The sequence below is a fragment of the Marmota monax genome, unplaced genomic scaffold (genome assembly GCF_021218885.2).
Source record: "Marmota monax isolate L192 unplaced genomic scaffold, Marmota_monax_Labrador192_F-V1.1 WCK01_AAM20220418_F8-fsc00031, whole genome shotgun sequence".
Classification (NCBI taxonomy): domain Eukaryota; kingdom Metazoa; phylum Chordata; class Mammalia; order Rodentia; family Sciuridae; genus Marmota; species Marmota monax.
The window spans coordinates 16,928,448-16,946,097 of NW_026695197.1; the positions used below are offsets into that span (position 1 = coordinate 16,928,448).

Here is a 17,650-nt window from a genome sequence, read left to right on the forward strand (position 1 = left end):
AAAGCAAAGTACTTTACAGAATTTACTGCAAAACTCCATAAGCTCTCTCTCCCCCTATCTGGTGACCCAATGGGGTGTCTTTGGGCATGATGGTGACTCTCAGCGAGGACCGCACTCAGATTATTAGTATCTTCAAATAAACCCACCAGGTCCTCTTCACTGAAGGGCGCCAAAGGCTGCACTCTGAAACCTCAAGTCAGTTTTGAAATCCTGGGTGATCTCTCTCACTATCTCTGGAAAAGCATCTTCGGGATGAGAAGCTTGGTGGATTCCGGTATCCTGGAAACTCCGAAAATGCCATGGTCCGGTCTTGTAGCGATGAGGTTTCTGCATCCTGCCGGTAGGAAGAGCACTTTTCCTGGCAGCTGGTGTGGGGTGGTCTGCTTGGTTTGGGCCATTGTCTTTTTTTTTTTTTTGCGGGGCGGGGGGGGGGATTGTATTTTAATCAATGCTGAAGTCTTATGCCACTGCTCAGACCTCCATGCCAAGCTGCACGCAATGAAGACCTCCAGCCACTGAGCAAAAGAATGGTGCTACTCCAACCAAGGACCAAACTGCTCTGCCCTTCATCCCTTTTTATGTTTTATTTTGAGACAAGGTCTCCTTAGGTTGCTTAGGGTTCATTAAGTTGCTGAGGCTGGCCTTGAACCTAAGATTCTCCTGCCTCAGCCTCCTGAGTTGCTGGAATTACAGGCTTGCACCACCACAGACAGCATAGATGTTTAATGAATTATAGCTATTATTATAAGAAAGTAGTCACTGATTTCAAAATGAGTCAACTTGGAATAAGGCAAAGACTGTAAAATGCACAGTGAAGTCCTATAAAGTCATACAATTAGTATGCACTAATAATTATAATTAAAATAAGTGTCCAACTTTTCATAAATAAATTTTAAAAAGAATTGTAAACCATCTATAGTTCAATTTCCCAATTAGGAAGTTTTGGAATATTGGCAAGAACTGTTTCAAAAAGTATCTCATTGGCTAGGGAGGCTGAGGCTGGAGGATCAGGAGTTCAAAGCCAGCCTCAGCAAAAAGGAGGTGCTAAGCAACTCAGTGAGACCCTGTCTTTAAATAAAATACAAAATAGGTTTGGGGATGTGGCTCAGTGGTCGAGTGCCCCTAAGTTCAATCCCTGGTACCACCTCCAGCTAGAAAAGTAGGAGTAGAATGTGTTGAGAAGTGAATGGGAGAGAGGGGATCCAGTTAAACAATTATGAGATTTTTTTTTTTTTTTTTTTAGACTGAGGAAACTTGCATATTTTGTACCTCCGGGGGAGAAAATGGATGGAAAAGCCTGAAAATAATGATGAGGAGATAGTTTGGAAAAGGATTCACAGCAAAAGAAGGGGGAAAGCCATTGAAGACATTGATTGGTTAGTACATGGAGGTAAAATCAATCAAGCAAGCAGGCAGAGAGTCTTAGAGTACATTTTTACTCATTCCTGATGAAAGCTGCTCTGATTGATGCAAAGGAAGTTGGAGGAGGAAGAAAGTTGGGACATAGAGTTTGTATTCCTGAAAGTCCCTGACAGCCAAAGTGTTTATAGCTGATTCTTGCAGTCTGGGCCATGTATAGACAATTTCAAAGATAAGGAGGTAACTTCAAACCTTTACCCTAAATGGTGAGGGCAGGATGTCAACATTTAGTCACTGGGTCACAAAGGCCTGCATAACTACCAAAATAAAATTTTGGGTAACTTGCATTTTAGAGACCGAACTAAGAGAAACAAAGTAATTGAAAACCCTGACCTATGCTCTAGCAATCATACTCCCTGGTCTTTTGATTAGCCAGGACCCTGCAAATGCTCTAGAGAAAGAAAAAAACAAAACAAAAAAACAAAAACTTGGTTTAACGTTGACTGCTGCACTGCAGAATCCTTCTGTGGCCAGTGATAGGCTGAGCTGTCTAGGCCCTACCCAATCCGAAAGGGGCGGGCTAGTTCTAAGCGTCAGGTTTCCCGAAGCAGCATTTTTGAGCTGTACTGGTCAGTCTAGTAGCTGGCTCCTTTTCTCCCTTCTCTCGGACTTAACGCATGTCTGATGGAGCTTTCTTACCAGACTCTGAAACTCACGCATCAGGCGCGGGAAGCGGTAAGAAAAGCATATGTGGGGAACAAAACAAAACTGTACCGGGGAAATTTTCAGCCCTAGTCGCCACAGGCCTGTTGGCGTGTCTCCGGTTGCTATGGCGACAAAGTCCACTAAGCTAGCAGTGCCAGCGCAGTGAGAGGGCCCCAGGCCCCAATGTGGAAGTCCAGGGCTGGGCTTGGGGAGATGATCTGGGGCGAGGAGGGTGGGGTGAGGACATGCTCCTGCGACCCATCAAAGAAATCCAGTCTGGAGTTAGTTTGGTATATATGTATAGTTTTCTCCAAGTTCTCAAAAGAGTTGGTCACCCTTGCTGTTTCTACTTTCTCACCTTTGAATTGTACTTAAATGGGCTCTGTGCATCTGGGCTTAGGGGAGGCGGCCGGTGTGATGACAGGGACGGGAGGGTCCGCCTGTGACTTTAAAGGGAGTTCTGAAGGGGAGGTATTATGAGGCTGGATGTTGATGTGGGTTTGGGGAATGTTCAAATGAGATTGTTGAAAGGCGGGGAAAAGCTGACCTGGAATTAGAATTAAAATCCTGGTCATAACTCGCCACTGTCAGCTAGGGTCCTTCGGCATTCAATTCCCCTCTGGGGCTTCAGTTTCTCCATTTGAAAGCAAGAACTAGTCTATAATCCTTTCCTATGAAGATGACATGAACTTTATTTGGTTTATTTAGTTTTTTTTTTTTTATGTGATGCTGGGGATCAAACCCAGTACTTCATACATGCTAGGTAAGCTCTCTATCAATGAGCCACAACCCCAGCCCATGACATGAACTTTACAATATCTTCCCTGGCTTCCTGTGGTCTGTATCCTCTGCCATTACCTGGAAACCTTTCCAACAATGAACATAAATTGAGAACATTCTATATATATCCACACTGGGGAGAAAAAATTGATGCTTTAGGGGTGGGGGTGGGGAAGGCAATGAATACAATTAATACAATTAAAAATTAAAATACTGATATCTGGGATCCATTCCTGGAAATTCAGATTTGTTAGTTTGGGATGGGCTCTGTGCATTCATATTTTCAAAAACTCAATAGGTGATTATAATGTGTAGGCAAGGTTATGAACTCTAGAATCTTCTATCTTTTACAAAACTAATATTAATTTAAAAAAAACATTAAAAACCCCAAAACCCTCTTTTGGCATCCCCTACTACCTACCAAACTTTCTCTAGTTTTCTTCAAGTTCTCGAAAGAGTTGGCCACTCTTGCTGTTTCTGCTTTCTCACCTATGAATTGTACTTAAAGCCCCTTTGAATCTGAGCCTAAATTACCTGCATCAGAATCTTTTGGGTTGCCTTTTAATAAAGCAGATTCCTGGGCCTCACCAAGGTTTAATCAGAAACTCTAGGATGGGGTCTTGACATTTGCATTGTAAACATGCACTCTGAGTTTGAAAACCATAGCTCCAAATGGTCTCATATTTTTCTTGACTTCAGTACTATTCATATGCCAAAAACTCCTCCAAACTAACTCTAGACTGGATTTCTTTGATGGGTCCCAGGAGCATGTCCTGAAGATGGAAGATGGGGAGGACAATGAATCACCTGCTATTTGACATAGATGTCAGATATCTGTGAATAGGTCAAGTATCTGCATCTTCACTTGTTCAATACTTATTTTTTAATCTTCTTCTCTAAAACCTATACTTTTTCCAGACTTCCCCAGCCTGGGAATGGGAGTCCACGATGCATCAAATTGCTCAAATCAGAATTCTGAGTCATTTGAAGCTCTTTCCTTCTAGTCCTTCCCCACCATCCTTTACATAAGGAAGACATCAACAAACCTAATTGATTCTACTCCTATAATGTGTCTTTAATAATCCGTGTTTCACAGCTGCCATCCTGATCTGAGCCACCATGATCTCTCATCTGAACCACTTCATAACTTCTTAGCTAATCTCTATTGGGTTTTGCCTCTCTCCCGTTTATTATTCAGCCAATGATCAAAGTAATCTTCTTAAAATTATGTTACTCTCTAGATAGAGAATGTTTTTTGGGGGGAGGATACTAGGGGTTGAACCTAGGGGTGCTTAACCACTGAGACACATCCCCAGCCCTTTATATGTTTTGCTTTGAGATAGGGTCAAACACTCATTTAGGGCCTCGATAAGTTGCTGAGGCTGGCCTCAAACTAGCTGCAATACTTCTTCCTCAGCTTCCTAAATTACTGGGATTATAGGAGTACGCCACTATGCCTGGAGAGATAGGATTTTTTTTAAAATATTTATTTAGTTAGTTTTTGGGTGACACAACATCTTTGTTGGTATGTGCTGCTGAGGATCGAACCCGGGCCGCACGCATGCCAGTCGAGCGTGCTACCGCTTGAGCCACACCCCTAGCCCTTTTTTTTTTTGTATGGGGATTGAACCCAGGGGCACTCGACCACTGAACCACATCCCCAGCCCTATTTTGGATTTTATTTAGAGACAGGGTCTCACTGAATTGCTTGGTGCCTTGCTGTTGCTGAGACTGGCTTTGAACTCCCCATTTTTCTGCCTCAGCCTGCGAAGCTGCTGGGGTTACAAATGTGCATCATGGCACCTGGCTCGATAGGATCTTTTTTTTTTTTTTAATATTTATTTTTTTTTTAGATATCACCGGACACAACATCTTTGTTTGTATGTGGTGCTGAGGATCAAACCCTGGCCGCAGGCATGCCAGGCGAGCGCGCTACCACTTGAGCCACATCCCCAGCCCTAGATAGGATCTTTTAAAACTGCAAACCCTGACAGGACCTACAAAGCTCTGCAATGACATCCCACCATGTGTCTCCAGGCTCTCCCTCACCACTTTCTACTCCAGTCACATTCTCTCTGAGATGGTATGTCTCTGAACTCCATATAGTCTGTATCACATAATTGAGTATTTAGTCGTGATTAACTTACATTATTCTGTGTTGCTTATATGTAACAGACTCTCAAACAGATTTCCTATAACTGGAAGGCAGAGACCCAAGCCTTATTTTTTGTTGTAGTCCCTAGAGGTGCTGAGAGCAGTATTTAGGAATGCTTTTGATGGTGGGATCTCTTGGGGTCAAGTGCAAGGAACTGGAGAAGGGAAGAAGAGGGAGGTGGAGAAGGTGAGCCTTTGAATTGGATAGAAAGAGAACCGCCTACAGGGAATTTGGATCACCTATATCAACTCTTGTGGTAGGATTTCTGGACTATCTCATTTTTGTTTGATTGATTTTTATTGTCTCAAATGGTTGAGTTATGCATTTATTTTTCAAATTTAGTTTTATTTTTAACTAATGTCAGCATATAGTATAACATTTTAATAGTTTGACGAAACTGTTTTAAGAAATGACTCCCCTGCTTCCCTCACCCTGCCCCCCCAATTACCATTCCCCGGAAGCAACCACTTGGTCTCTTTCAGCAGCTTCTTTTTAAAAAATGCTTATAATAAATAAGTAAAATAAAATAAAACATGCTTATATTTCTGAAACTTGCTTTCTCATTCTCAGTCTACTCACTTATATGAAGAAAGAGCACTTAGCTCTCTTTGATCACCCCCACGCCACTCCTCCCACCATGAATATATACTTCCCTTTCCCCCATTCTCCCATGACAGAAATTCTATCACAATTTTTGTTAAGTCAATTTTCAGTACTTTCATTAATCTGACTAGGTGTATATAATTTACAGCTGAGCTACATAGGTACTATGGTTTGTTTTTTATTGAACTCAGGACAGGACTCAATCATGTCTTAACAAATGCCTTATATTTTAGCTTAGCTGTCTATATATTTGATACCACTTCCTTCCCAAACTTTCTGATGGAACTATAAAAAATTTCCTTCAAGATGGTGAAGCTCATCAGATGATTTTCAAGTTTCATTTCCCCCGCCTTGTAACAAACAGACTTTCTGGATCTCCCACATCTTCTGCTGTATGAAGTGGTTGTTCCATGGACTTGCTCTACAATTTTCTCCCTGGAAAATTCCTTTCATTCTTTCTTGTGGTCTCTGTCTTCCATTTTCTCAGTTCCCATCTTCCTCCTTCTTTCCCTATATCCCTCTTATATTTTATTTATTTATTTAGGTACTAGGGATTCAACCCAGGGGTGCTTAACCACTGAGCAACATCTTCAGCCCTTTTTAAATATTTTATTTAGCAACAGGGTCTTGCTGAGTTGCTTAGGGCCTTGCCAATTGCTGAGGCTGGCTTTCAACTCCGAACCCTCCTGCCTCAGTCTCCCAAGCCATTGGGATTACAGGGGTGCACCAACATGTCTGGCTCTTACATCCCTCTTTTAGTGATCAATTGGTTACTGTCTGAGAAAAGATACCTGGGAAGTAAAGTGTATGTACAAAACTCTATAGTCTTCTCTCATTTATTTATTTATTTTTTTAAAAAAATTTGTACTAGGAAATAAACTCAGAGGTTTTAACTACTGAGCCACATCCCCAGCACTTTGTGTGTGTGTGTGTGTGTGTGTGTGTATGTGTTTGAGACAGGGCCTTGCTAAGTTGCTTAGGGTCTGGCTAAATTGCTGAGGGTAGCTTTCAACTTGGAATTCTCCTGTCTCAGCCTCCCAAATTGCTGGAATTATAGATGTGTGCCACTGTGCCCAGTTCCTCTCTTCTTGACTGATGGTTAGCCTGAGAATAATATTCTAGGGTGGAATTAATTTCATCTCAGTTGGGAAGAACTTGCTCATTGTCTTTTAATTTGTAGTGATTGTGAGAAGTCTGATGTAATTCTTTCTTTCTTTTTTTTTTTCAGTAAAAGCTTTTAGAATCTTCTCTTTTACATCCCTGGGTTAGGAATTTTTCTAAAGCTATTGAGGATTCTTTTTTCATTCTCAGGGTTGGTATGAAGTTAAAGGTCATTTAAATCAAGGCGATTCATGCTCTTAGTTATGGAAAAAAATTATTGTATTACTTCTTTAGATAATTTTCTCCCTTTTTTTTCCAAATCAATGTTTTGTTTTGTTTTTCTTTCTGGAATTCCTATTCATTGAATGTTTAACTTTAAAATCGGGCTTCAATTATTTATTTATTTTCGATACTGAGGAGGATTGAACTCAGGGACACTCAACCACTGAGCCACATCCCCAGACCTATTTTGTATTTTGTTTAGAGACAGAGTCTCACTGAGTTGCTTAGGGCCTCGATTTTGCTGAAGCTGGCTTTGAATTTGTAATCCTCCCGTCTCAGCTGTTGGTATTACGGGCATGTGCCACAGTGCCTGGCTTCTGTTTTTCTTTTTTTGGTCACCTTTGGCTCCTCATATTTTGTGTTTCCATTCAATCTCCTTTCTGCATTCCCCACTGTGGTTCTGTATGTAGGAGGCTTTCCTTAAAAGTTTGCGATCCTTGGCTACCCATTTATTTATAAGAATGAGATACCTCAAAGCTAAGTAGAATCTGTGTGTTTTAGGAGCTTGTCTAGTAAAGGTGGATTTCTCTACAGGATGCTCAGGTCGTCATGGACCTTGTCACTGGAGGATTCCCAAGTGCCAGTATTGGTAGGTCTCCCTCAGTTTTTTCCTAGAGTAAACTTTCCTACTCTTATGCCAGAGTAGGGGAGGGATTGCCGTCTGATTGAGGTGGGGAGGGAAGCTGTTACACTGTGGTCTGCCTGCTCCTTAAGTCCATACTTCTGCCCTTACCAGTGGCTGGTAACTCCACAGCTACATGGTCCTCCTGGTTCCTGTTACTTCCTAGGGTCCTGGCATAGATATATTTGCTTCTTGTTGGTTTCTTCCTTTGTAGATGTTGGTGTTTAATTTGTTTTTCTTTGCTTTCCAAAGTCAGTTGGCACTTGTCCATGTTCTTCAATTTTATTGACATATGTGTCTGTTTCCTCTTTCTCTTTTGGATTCTTTGTCTTTGATGGATTATAGATTTTGTTTGTTTTGTACTGGGATTGAGCCCAGGGGTACTTTACCACTGAGCTACAATCCCAGTTCTTATTTATTTATTCTCACATTTTTATTAGTGTGTTATAGTTGTACATATGGATGGGATTTACTGTCACATATTCATACATGCACACAGTACACAATATAACCATATAATTTGGCCAATATCACTCCTTAGCACTTTTATTTATTTATTTATTTATTTTTTGAGACAGGGTCTTGCTAAATTGCTGGGGCTGAATTTGAATTTGCCATCCTCCTTCCTTGGTCTCAGTGGGATTACAGGAGTACAGCACCACACCATGCAATTTTTATTTTTATTTTATCCCCCCCTCCCCCCCAGTATTGCAGATTGAACCCAAGGGCACTCTACCACTGGACTATCCAACCCTTTTTATCTTTTATTTTGAGACAGGTTTCACTAAGTTGTCAAGTTGGCCTCAAACTTGCCATCCTTCTGCCTCAGCTTCCTGAATTTTTGGGATTGCATGTGTGCACCGTGTAGATTTTTATTCTTTTACCACAATTTTAATGTGGTTTTGTGAGGGAACAGAAACAAATGATCTTTTAATTTAATTTTTTTTTTTTTAGTTTTAGGTGGACACAATATCTTTAGTTTATTTTTATATGGTGCTGAGGATCAAAACCAGTGCCTCATGCATGCTAAGTGAGCATTCTACCACTGAGCCACAACCCTAGAGCAGATTTTTTTTTTTTTGTAGTTATATATAGACAGAATGCCTTTATTTTATATGTTTACTTTTATGTGGTGCTAAGGATCGAACCCAGTGCTTCACACATGCTAGGCAAGCAGTCTGCCATTGAACTAAACAGCCCCAACTGGAGACAAATGATCTTTAGAAATGTTTTATTTATATGTTTATTGCCTACTGAGTACAAAGAATCATACTAATTGGTCTTTTATGGGATGGTTCCAGAAAAGTGAATATTTTAAAAATTGACTAATATATGGTTCATATCTAAAAGATGATTTTATTATTGTTTTTGGTTGGTTTCAAGTTATGCATTTGTCATTTGTGTGTTTATATATTCAGATTTCATTTTAAATATGGTTATTTGTTTGAATTTGGGAAGGGGTCGATAGTTGAGCCTGAGAATGAATGGTGCTTTTTTTTTTTTTTTTTTTTTGGTGGTGCTGGGAATTGGATCCAAGGCATTGTGCATGTGAGGCAAGCACTCTACCAACTGAGCTATATCCCCAGCCCCAGTTAGATGCTTTTGAATTCACATCCGAGTTTTCACTTGATTAACACTACCTTGATATACATTTATTCATTACTTCATATGATAGCCACTATTTGTGCCCTTTCTTTAAAACACAGTGCTGGTGTTTGGAGCAACCCATGCATGGAAACAGACACTATCATTGTTGTTAGGAAATCCCTCTTTTCTTGATATTCATGGTACTTCAGTTTTCTAGATTTCTTGTTTTCTTCCTGGGCCCCTTGATGATCTTCTCTCTTTCTCTGACCCTTAAGTTCTCATTCTTTAGGCTCTGAGTTTGTTTTTCTTGGCCATCCCCCTCACTAGTTTGATGAAGTGCCCCTCCTTGATGTATCGAGGAGATATCACCCCATCATCCTATCCTAGGAGATATTATCCTATTCTAGGAAACCACCATTGAATATTTACCTATAGGTTCTTTCCACAGTGAACCATATACATTCCTTAGGGCAAGGATCCTGGCAAGTTTCTTTTCTAAAAGTAAATTGATCTTGCTTTTGCAGGGCTTCTCAGTTTTTAATGGGCATTAAAGACATGGGATGTTTTAAAAATGAAGATTCTGATCTAATAGTTTCCAGGTGGGGGTTGTGACCATTAATTTTGGGTGTCATCTTGACCCTGGCTCTGTAGGATCCACATCCATGGATTCATCCATATTTAACCATGGGTTAAAAATATTTGAAAAAAGAAATTGAACATGTACAGACTTTTCTCCCTTTATTTCTCAAACAATACAGTATCAACAGTATACATAACAAGCATGTTATGTTAGGTATATGTAACCTAGAGATGATTTTAAGTATACTTGAGTATGCATAGAAGTTATGTGCAAATACTATGCCATTTTATGATTTGAAATCCACAGATTATTTTTTTTTAGTTGTAGATGGACATGGTACTTTTATTTTATTTATTTATTATTTACATATGGTGCTGAGAATCAAATGTAGTGCCTCACATGTGCTAGGCATGCACTCTACCACTGAGCCACAACCCTAGCCCTGAAATCCACAGATTTTTATATTTGTGGGGGGCTCTGGACCCAACCCCTAAATATCAAGGGATGACTGTGTTTATATACAAAGAAATGTATCTTACTGGTTCTTTTCTCTCTCAGAACTCTTACTAATGCAGGTTTGTATTACAAACTCCTGCGAAACTGTTATTATCTTTGGGTAGCAAAGATTTGGAACAAAGTGTTTTCCTGTATTTAAAATTTAGTGTTTAATTAAGATAAGACTATATCTGATCTGTATATATGTGCCACTTTGTTTTATTCAGCCTGAAGGCAAGAATCTCTCAAAGGCTCTAAGCCCAAACAACCTGTCAGGAGCATTGCTTCACAGTATTTTTAATTTAACCACAAAATTAAAGACAAACAAACAATAATTGGCATCAATGCAAGGAGTGGTTTTGGAAAGCTGTAATTGATTTATACACTCACGTGTGCACACAAAATAATCATGAAACAAAATCACTTTTATTCTCATCTGTCATTTTGTATACTCTTCAAAAGTTGCAACTTGGCCCAGGTTGAGCCTTTTATATTAAAAAAATTTACTATGATTATTTGCTAATTAATGAAGTGGCCAAATTGTTTTGAAATGAGTGTTGTTAAATGCCTGCACTTTTATTAATTGCTAGGCCCTAAAAACAACAAAACAAAACAAAACAAACAAACAAAAAACCAGAGTAATTGAGAATGTCATTATGTCAGTGATTTTCTTCAATGAACTCTGGCTTATTAAACTTTAAATGTTCAAACATTTAAGCATCTATTGAAATACCAATAGCTACAAACAACGTGGAGTTCTAAATACTAATTATACAAACTCTAAATCACCATAAAGCTAAGCTGAATTTTAAGTAACTCATGTTTTAAGTGCTTACTCTGCTCTTTCACAGGAAGATTAACCACTTCTCTACTGAGCATTTCTGCAGCCCTGTGGGTTTTTTATTTTGGTATCAAGGAAGGATTGAACCCAGGGGCACTTACCACTAAGCAACATTACCAGCCTTTTTTTTTTCCATTTAAAACTTTTTTTTTTCTATTTAGTATACATGACAGTTGAATGCATTTTGACACATTATACACAATGGAGCATAATTTCTCATTCCTCTGGGTGTACATGATGCTGAGTCACACCAGTTGTATAATCATACATGTATACAGGGTAATAATGTCTGTCTTATTCTACTGTCCTTCCCATCCCAATGTCCCACCTCTCCCCTTAATCCCCTCTGCACAATCAAAAGTTGCTTTATTCTTCCCTATCCACCCCCCACTGTAGATCAGCATCCACTTATCAGAGAAAACATTCCCCTTCTGTTTCTTGGGGATTGGCTTATTTCACTTAGCATAATATCCCCAAATTCAGTCCATTTACCTGCAAATGCCATAATCTCATTTTTCTTAAGGCTGAGTGATATTCCATTGTATATGTGTATCAGTTTTTCTTTATCCATTCATCTGTTGAAGGATATATATATAGGGTGGTTCCCTAGTTTAGCTATTGTGAACTGAGCTGCTATAAACATTGATGTGACTGCATCACTGTAGTAAGCTGATTTTAAGTGCTTTGGGTATAAATTGAGGAGTGGGATAGCTTCCCCAGCCCTTTTTTATATTTTATTTAGAGACAGGATCTCACTGAGTTGCTTAGGGTCTTGCTAATTTGCTGAGACTGGCTTTGAATTTGGTCATCTTCCTGCCTCAGGTGTTTCACCACAACTGGCTTGCAGGATTCTTTTAAAATGCTATGACTGCTGTTGAGCCACATTTGTCCTGTACTTGGACCAAGGAAGGGAAACTGATCAGACAACCAGGAACACTTTCCTAATGAGACTCTTTCCTTACTACCTCCCTCCCTCCCTTCCTTCTTTTCTTCCTTCCTTCCCCTCTTTCTTTACTACTGAGAATAAACACATGTGAATTTATATGTTCATGTTTGATGTCAAAATAACCTTAATAGCTTTCTTTTATAAAAATAGTATTAATTGAATTTTCCTTTTAAACACCAAAAATATAAATCTCATAATCCAGAAAAATCTTGTAAACATTTTTAAAAATTGATATACTCTTTTGCTCTCAACTGCAATTGCTAGTATCAAACTAGCTATCTTGCTGTATTAAAAAAAAAAACTAGAAAATGGGACTATAGATTTTGGGGACAATGTGATCATGAGAGAAGGTCTTGGAAGCAGTCACTGGACCCTGGCACAGGAAATAAAACCTAAGAAGAGCACAGGAGTTTGCTGAGACAGATTGAGGTTTGGCAAGACTGGGTTGGCTAGAATTGAGAAGAAAGAGTCACAGAGAGGAGAGAAATATGCAAATAAAGAGTTACACAATTCTGAATTTTTTCCTAATGCTAATTTGTGGCACATAAATAGGCTAGATAGGCATGAAATTGGGGAAGACCAATTACCAGGGAAACATAAGCTGAACACCTCCCAGCACTTAGCACTGGGAGACACTGGAGCTCTGACCAAGCCGAGCGGAGAAACAGTTGGGAACAGCAGAACAGTGAGTAGACATCCCCTAAGGGCTACAAAAAAAAGAGTAAGCAGAGCTTGCCTTCAGACAACCCTGTCAAAACAGAGCCTAAAAACAAACCTCTGTAGGATGTATCAGCAAATAACCACAGTACCCGCCCAAACAGAACTCTACACACTTCAAGACATTCTCAATGTCTGGCATCCAATCAAAACTGCTGAAGGCCATAGGAAACAGGAAAACCAGATAAAACCAGAACAACCAGCAGACAATAAAAGTAGCTCCATAGTGTCAGAGAAGGTGAAATTGGCAGATGAGGGCTTTAAAAATAGACTAACTATGTTTAAAGACTTAAAGGAAAACATGGTTATAAATAAGAGACAAACACAAGATATAAGCACAAAGAGAGCTTTCAGAGTTGACAGTGACAGTACCTTAATGGAAACATTCACTGGAGGGGCATCAGAAGGAGATAAATGGGTTGAAGAGACCACACTGGGAACTGCCTCACCTGAAGCACAGGAGAGAAGTCGGAAGCAACAAAGGAATAAAGTCTCTGCCTCCTAAGGACAATATCAAGTGGTCTAACACATGCAATTCCCGTCTCAGAATGGACACAGGAAGGCGAAGAAAACATGGAAAAATAGTGGCCAAATTCCCTGCACCTTCAAAAGGCCAGAAATGAAAACAAACAAACAAACAAAACTCCCAAGCAGGATACACACTTGTGACTTTGACAAAGCAAAATGCTCTGCTATGAGCTGCCCCTGGAGAGGCCCTTGCTGCAAGGCACCAGGGAAAATTCCAGCCAGCAACAAGTCAGAAAACGAGGCCCCAGTCCTGAAACCCATGAAGAACTCAGTCTGGTAACAACCAATCAGGCAGAAGGAATGCTTTAGGATGCTGTGTGGGGGTGCATCCCTGTAATCCTAGTGGCTGGAGAAGCTTCCAGAGTAACGGGAATTATAGTTATATAATCACCTTGCCCAACACTTATGTATTTTTGCATTTTTCTTGCCTTTATTTTTTTTGTATTGGAGGTCAAATCCAGGGTGTCACACAAGTCAGGGAAGGACTACAATACTGAGATACGTCACCAGACCCCAAAAACCCCCTTTATGAAAACAGGGTCTTCTTAATTTCCGAAGGATGGCAGAAAACTTGTGGTCCTTTTCTATAGCACCTAGGGGTGCTCAACCACTGAGGGTGCTCAACCCAGCCCTTTAAATATTTTATTTAAAGAGAGGATGTCAGTAAGTGGCTTAAAGGCCTTGAGAAATTCCTGAAGCTGGATTCAAACTCTTGGTCCTATACTCTCAAACTCCTGAGCCACAGGGTTTCATGAATACGCCACTATGCCCAGATATGGAATCATTTATCAACACAAATTTCTTAATTTTATTCTGTATATCTGTTTTATTTGATTAAGTTCATATCTATTAGGTAAGATATGATAATTTCATATCAAATACGGGGGCGCTCCTTCAGTAAGACCAATCCTTAACCCTATTGTGCGTTCTGTTGAGAGAGGTTTTCAGTGAGTTCCTAAAGGTATTGCATTTGATGAGGCTAGTTTGACCTCCTGATGCCACTGCCTCAGCCTCCTGAACTGAGGGGATTACAGGCGTGAGCTGCTGGGAGAAGGGCTGTGAGCCTCCTCGCCAGGCTGTTGTGGCTTCGGAGATGGGGCCTCCCTCTCCAAACCAGGCTTCTCTCCAGCTTGTGGGTTCAAGGGGTCATCCTTCCTCAGCCTCCTCAGGAGTTGAAACTCTGGGTGTGCGACAATGTACCTTTCTCAGAATTCCTCATTTCAAGGGGGGTGGGGGGGTTACTATACGGATCTTTCCCTTGAAAACTCACTAGTTTTCACACACTCCATCCTTCTCCTTTCATACACAGAGATATCTCTCCCAGTCTCTCCGAAACATCTTCTTTCTTGAATGATTAATGTTTTGTAATCCATATGAGACTGATCGGAGAGAGTGTTTATGTGTGTGGCTACATGTGTGTCTGTGTGTGTGTGTGCTTGCGCTCACACGCGTGCGCGCGCGCCTGCGCACACGCACACAACACACACACATACACACACAAGGAAAGCATGTATTCTTATTTGTCAGGGTCCTGTGGTTTATCCCAAGACACTTATTAGATCCGTGTTCCCCCTGTTTGTCCATGGGCCTGGGGGAGTGTTTCTGGGTCCTCAGATCTGTTCTCTGGGTCTGATTGTCTGTTTCTGATGCCAATGCTACCGGTTATTCTTGAGGGAGTTGGGGTGGTGGGTGTGGTTTTGTTTCTTTTTTAGATAACCGGACATGGTACTCGGGGGCTTTTGAACGCTGAGGCATATTCCCATGACTTTATTTATTTATTTATTTATCTATTTTTTTGTACTTTATTAGGAGACAGGGTCTTACTGAGTTGCTCTGTCCTCGCTAAGTGGCTGAGGCTGGCTCTGAACTGTCTGTGCGCCTCTGTGAGCCTCCTGAACCATTGGTGCCACTGGCGGGCATCACCGCCATTGGCTCATCCTCATTTGTTCTTCTTCTTGTTGTTGTTCTTTTAATTTCCGTCTCTCCTTTGCTTTTGGTTGTTGCCGCCGTTTCTCCTTGTACTGGGTATTGAACAGAAGGGTGCTTTACCACCCTCCCCTCCCCAAACCTTGCTATTTATTCATTTATTTATTTTTGTTGTTGTTTGTTTGTTTTCACAGTTAGTCAGATTCACCAGTCCTTGAACTAGTGGCTCCTGGGGCCATGTCTAAGAAAGCCTGACGTCCTTCCCCATTAGACAAGTGAGAGCATTTACGGGCCTTTATTAGTCTAAAATTCAATCAGGGGGATTCATACATGAAAACAACATCATCGCTTAGGAGGGGCTCAGGTGACAAGAAAGGAAACAAAGGCAGTGAACTGGCATTGAGCTCTCACGCCAGGGACACGCGCAAAGCACAGGGCAGGGAGTCCACGTTTGGCAGAGATCGAAGACTCGTTCGGAAATTGCATGTCCAGGGCAAGTGCTGAGTTCATCTTCGGGATATGACTCTTCTGTAGTCCTTAAGGGTCTTGGCCAAGAGTGGGGGGATTTCCTTAGCCTTGGGTTTTCTGGTGTTGGCCACTGGTGCCGGGCGGTGAGCTCTGACAGGGTTCCCAGAGGCCTCTGCTGCAGTCTCACTTCTAGCATCAAAGCTGCTGCTGCTGTTGCTGCTGCTGCTGCTGCTGCTGCTGCGGCTGCTGCTGCTGCTGCTGGTGCTGGAGGGCGTGTCACTGCCTCCCCTGGGCTGCTGGGCTGGTTGGAAGTTGGGTCTTCCTGAGGCAGCCGCTGCTAGTGTCCCAACCTGGCCGTGCCTCGCTGGAACCTCACCAGGTGACTTGAAATAGACCGTCTTTGTTTGTGGGCCTCGGGGCTCTTGAGGATGTCTGGATCGTATTTTCGAGGTGAGTGCTTGCAGTCGCTGCTCTCGGGCGTCCTGAAGCCGCAGGTACATCTCCCTCCAAGACTCGTTCTCCTTAGGCGTTTCTCCCTTAAATTCTTGGCCACAGTGCAGTCTCCATAGCTGATCTGTCTCCTCGGCGGTCCCTTGGTGGCATCTCTCCGCGTGGTACAGCTGCTCGGGTGTGCATTTCTCCAAAGCAGACCCGAACAGAGAATGCGGGAGCGCCCTCTCTTCCCACAGGGAATCCTGGTCTGCAACTCCCTGGCTGCCCCGTGGGAGCCAGGTCGTTTGGGCGAGACGGCCACGTTTGCCACCAGAGTACACGGGTGTCCTGGAATTAGTTCTGATTCCCGTGAAGCCAGCTTCTTCCTCTTCCTGTGGTGAAGAGAGCGCTGTTGCGCTGGGTGCAAAGAAGCTCATCGGCGCATCATCACCATCAGGAGGGGGACTGGGTGGGTCCCACAGGCTGGGGGATGGCGTGGGAGGCAGCACCGCAGCGGCTTCTCGGGAGACCCCTTGCATCCCGGCCCAACTGCCTTGGCCTTGGGCAGGCTGGGGCCCCGCCGACTGCTTTCCAGTCACCAGAGGAGGAAAGTTCTCCGCCGAGTCCAGGTGTTGGCTGGACCTCTTGGAAGCTTTTGCTTTCCGTGCCTTGGCCGAAGTCTTCACCTTTCTCTTCTTCTTCCGAGGCTGGTCATCATACGTGAGGTACGCCTCGAAAGCCATAGTGGGCGCCTCCAAGAACTCCTCCTCTGGCTCTCCGTCTGTGGGGGGTGGGGGGTGGGGGGTGAGGAAACAAAAACCAAAACAAAAATTAAAAAACCAACCAACCCACAAACACAAAACGGAAAGGGTATCCGCACCAACCACAGTGAAAGCAAAAATCAGCAGACCGGAGCCCGCAGGCGCTCTGCCTTTTCTTCAGCAGCGGAGCCAGGCTTGGGGGGCTCACTTTCTGGGTAGAAGATGGTACTGGATTCATCGGGGAAGGGATGCCTCCCCTGCCCCTCCCCTCCCCGCACCCAACCACCCAACCACCCGGACTGCTGTCTTGGATGGATGGTTCTCTCCCTTCTAGGGCTCCTTCTGTCACTGGGAGAGATAATCGACCGCAAGGATCCACATTTGGGCTCCTCTCTCCCTCCCTCCCTCCCTCCCTCCCTCCTGCCAGGTCCCACGCTGTCTTGGGGCTCCATGAGCTCCATCTGCTTTCCTGTCCAAATGAGAAGATGGATTCTATCTTACCGGTGGGATCTTCGAGGTCGTCATCAGTCTCTCTTGCTTTGGGCAGCAGGTCGTGTTTCCCCCGGGGTCCATGCAGGGGACGTGCTCGCGGGAGTCCCGTGGTGGCCTGAAAATGACGATCCTGGCCTTCGACAGGCACGCGGCCACGAGCGGAGGGCTCAGTGTCCTCCGGGGAAGCGGAGTGCTCCCGGGACATCGGATGAGGACCGGTAGGCCCCCCGGAGGCCTGAGCAGGGCAGCCATCCCAGGAGCGCCAGGGTG

The 17,650-nt window shown here is 42.7% G+C and overlaps 1 protein-coding gene across 1 annotated transcript in view; it reads left to right on the forward strand.

Annotated features, from left to right (window-relative positions):
- The first annotated feature begins 1,955 nt into the window (after positions 1-1,955).
- Positions 1,956-17,650, forward strand: part of Katnal2 (katanin catalytic subunit A1 like 2) — a 114,686-nt gene continuing 98,991 nt past the window's right edge. Inside the window, exon 1 of the mRNA XM_046428471.2 lies at positions 1,956-2,094. Within this exon, the coding sequence (XP_046284427.1) occupies positions 2,044-2,094 (51 nt within the window). The 5' untranslated portion in view covers positions 1,956-2,043. The remainder of the gene's footprint in view (positions 2,095-17,650) is intronic.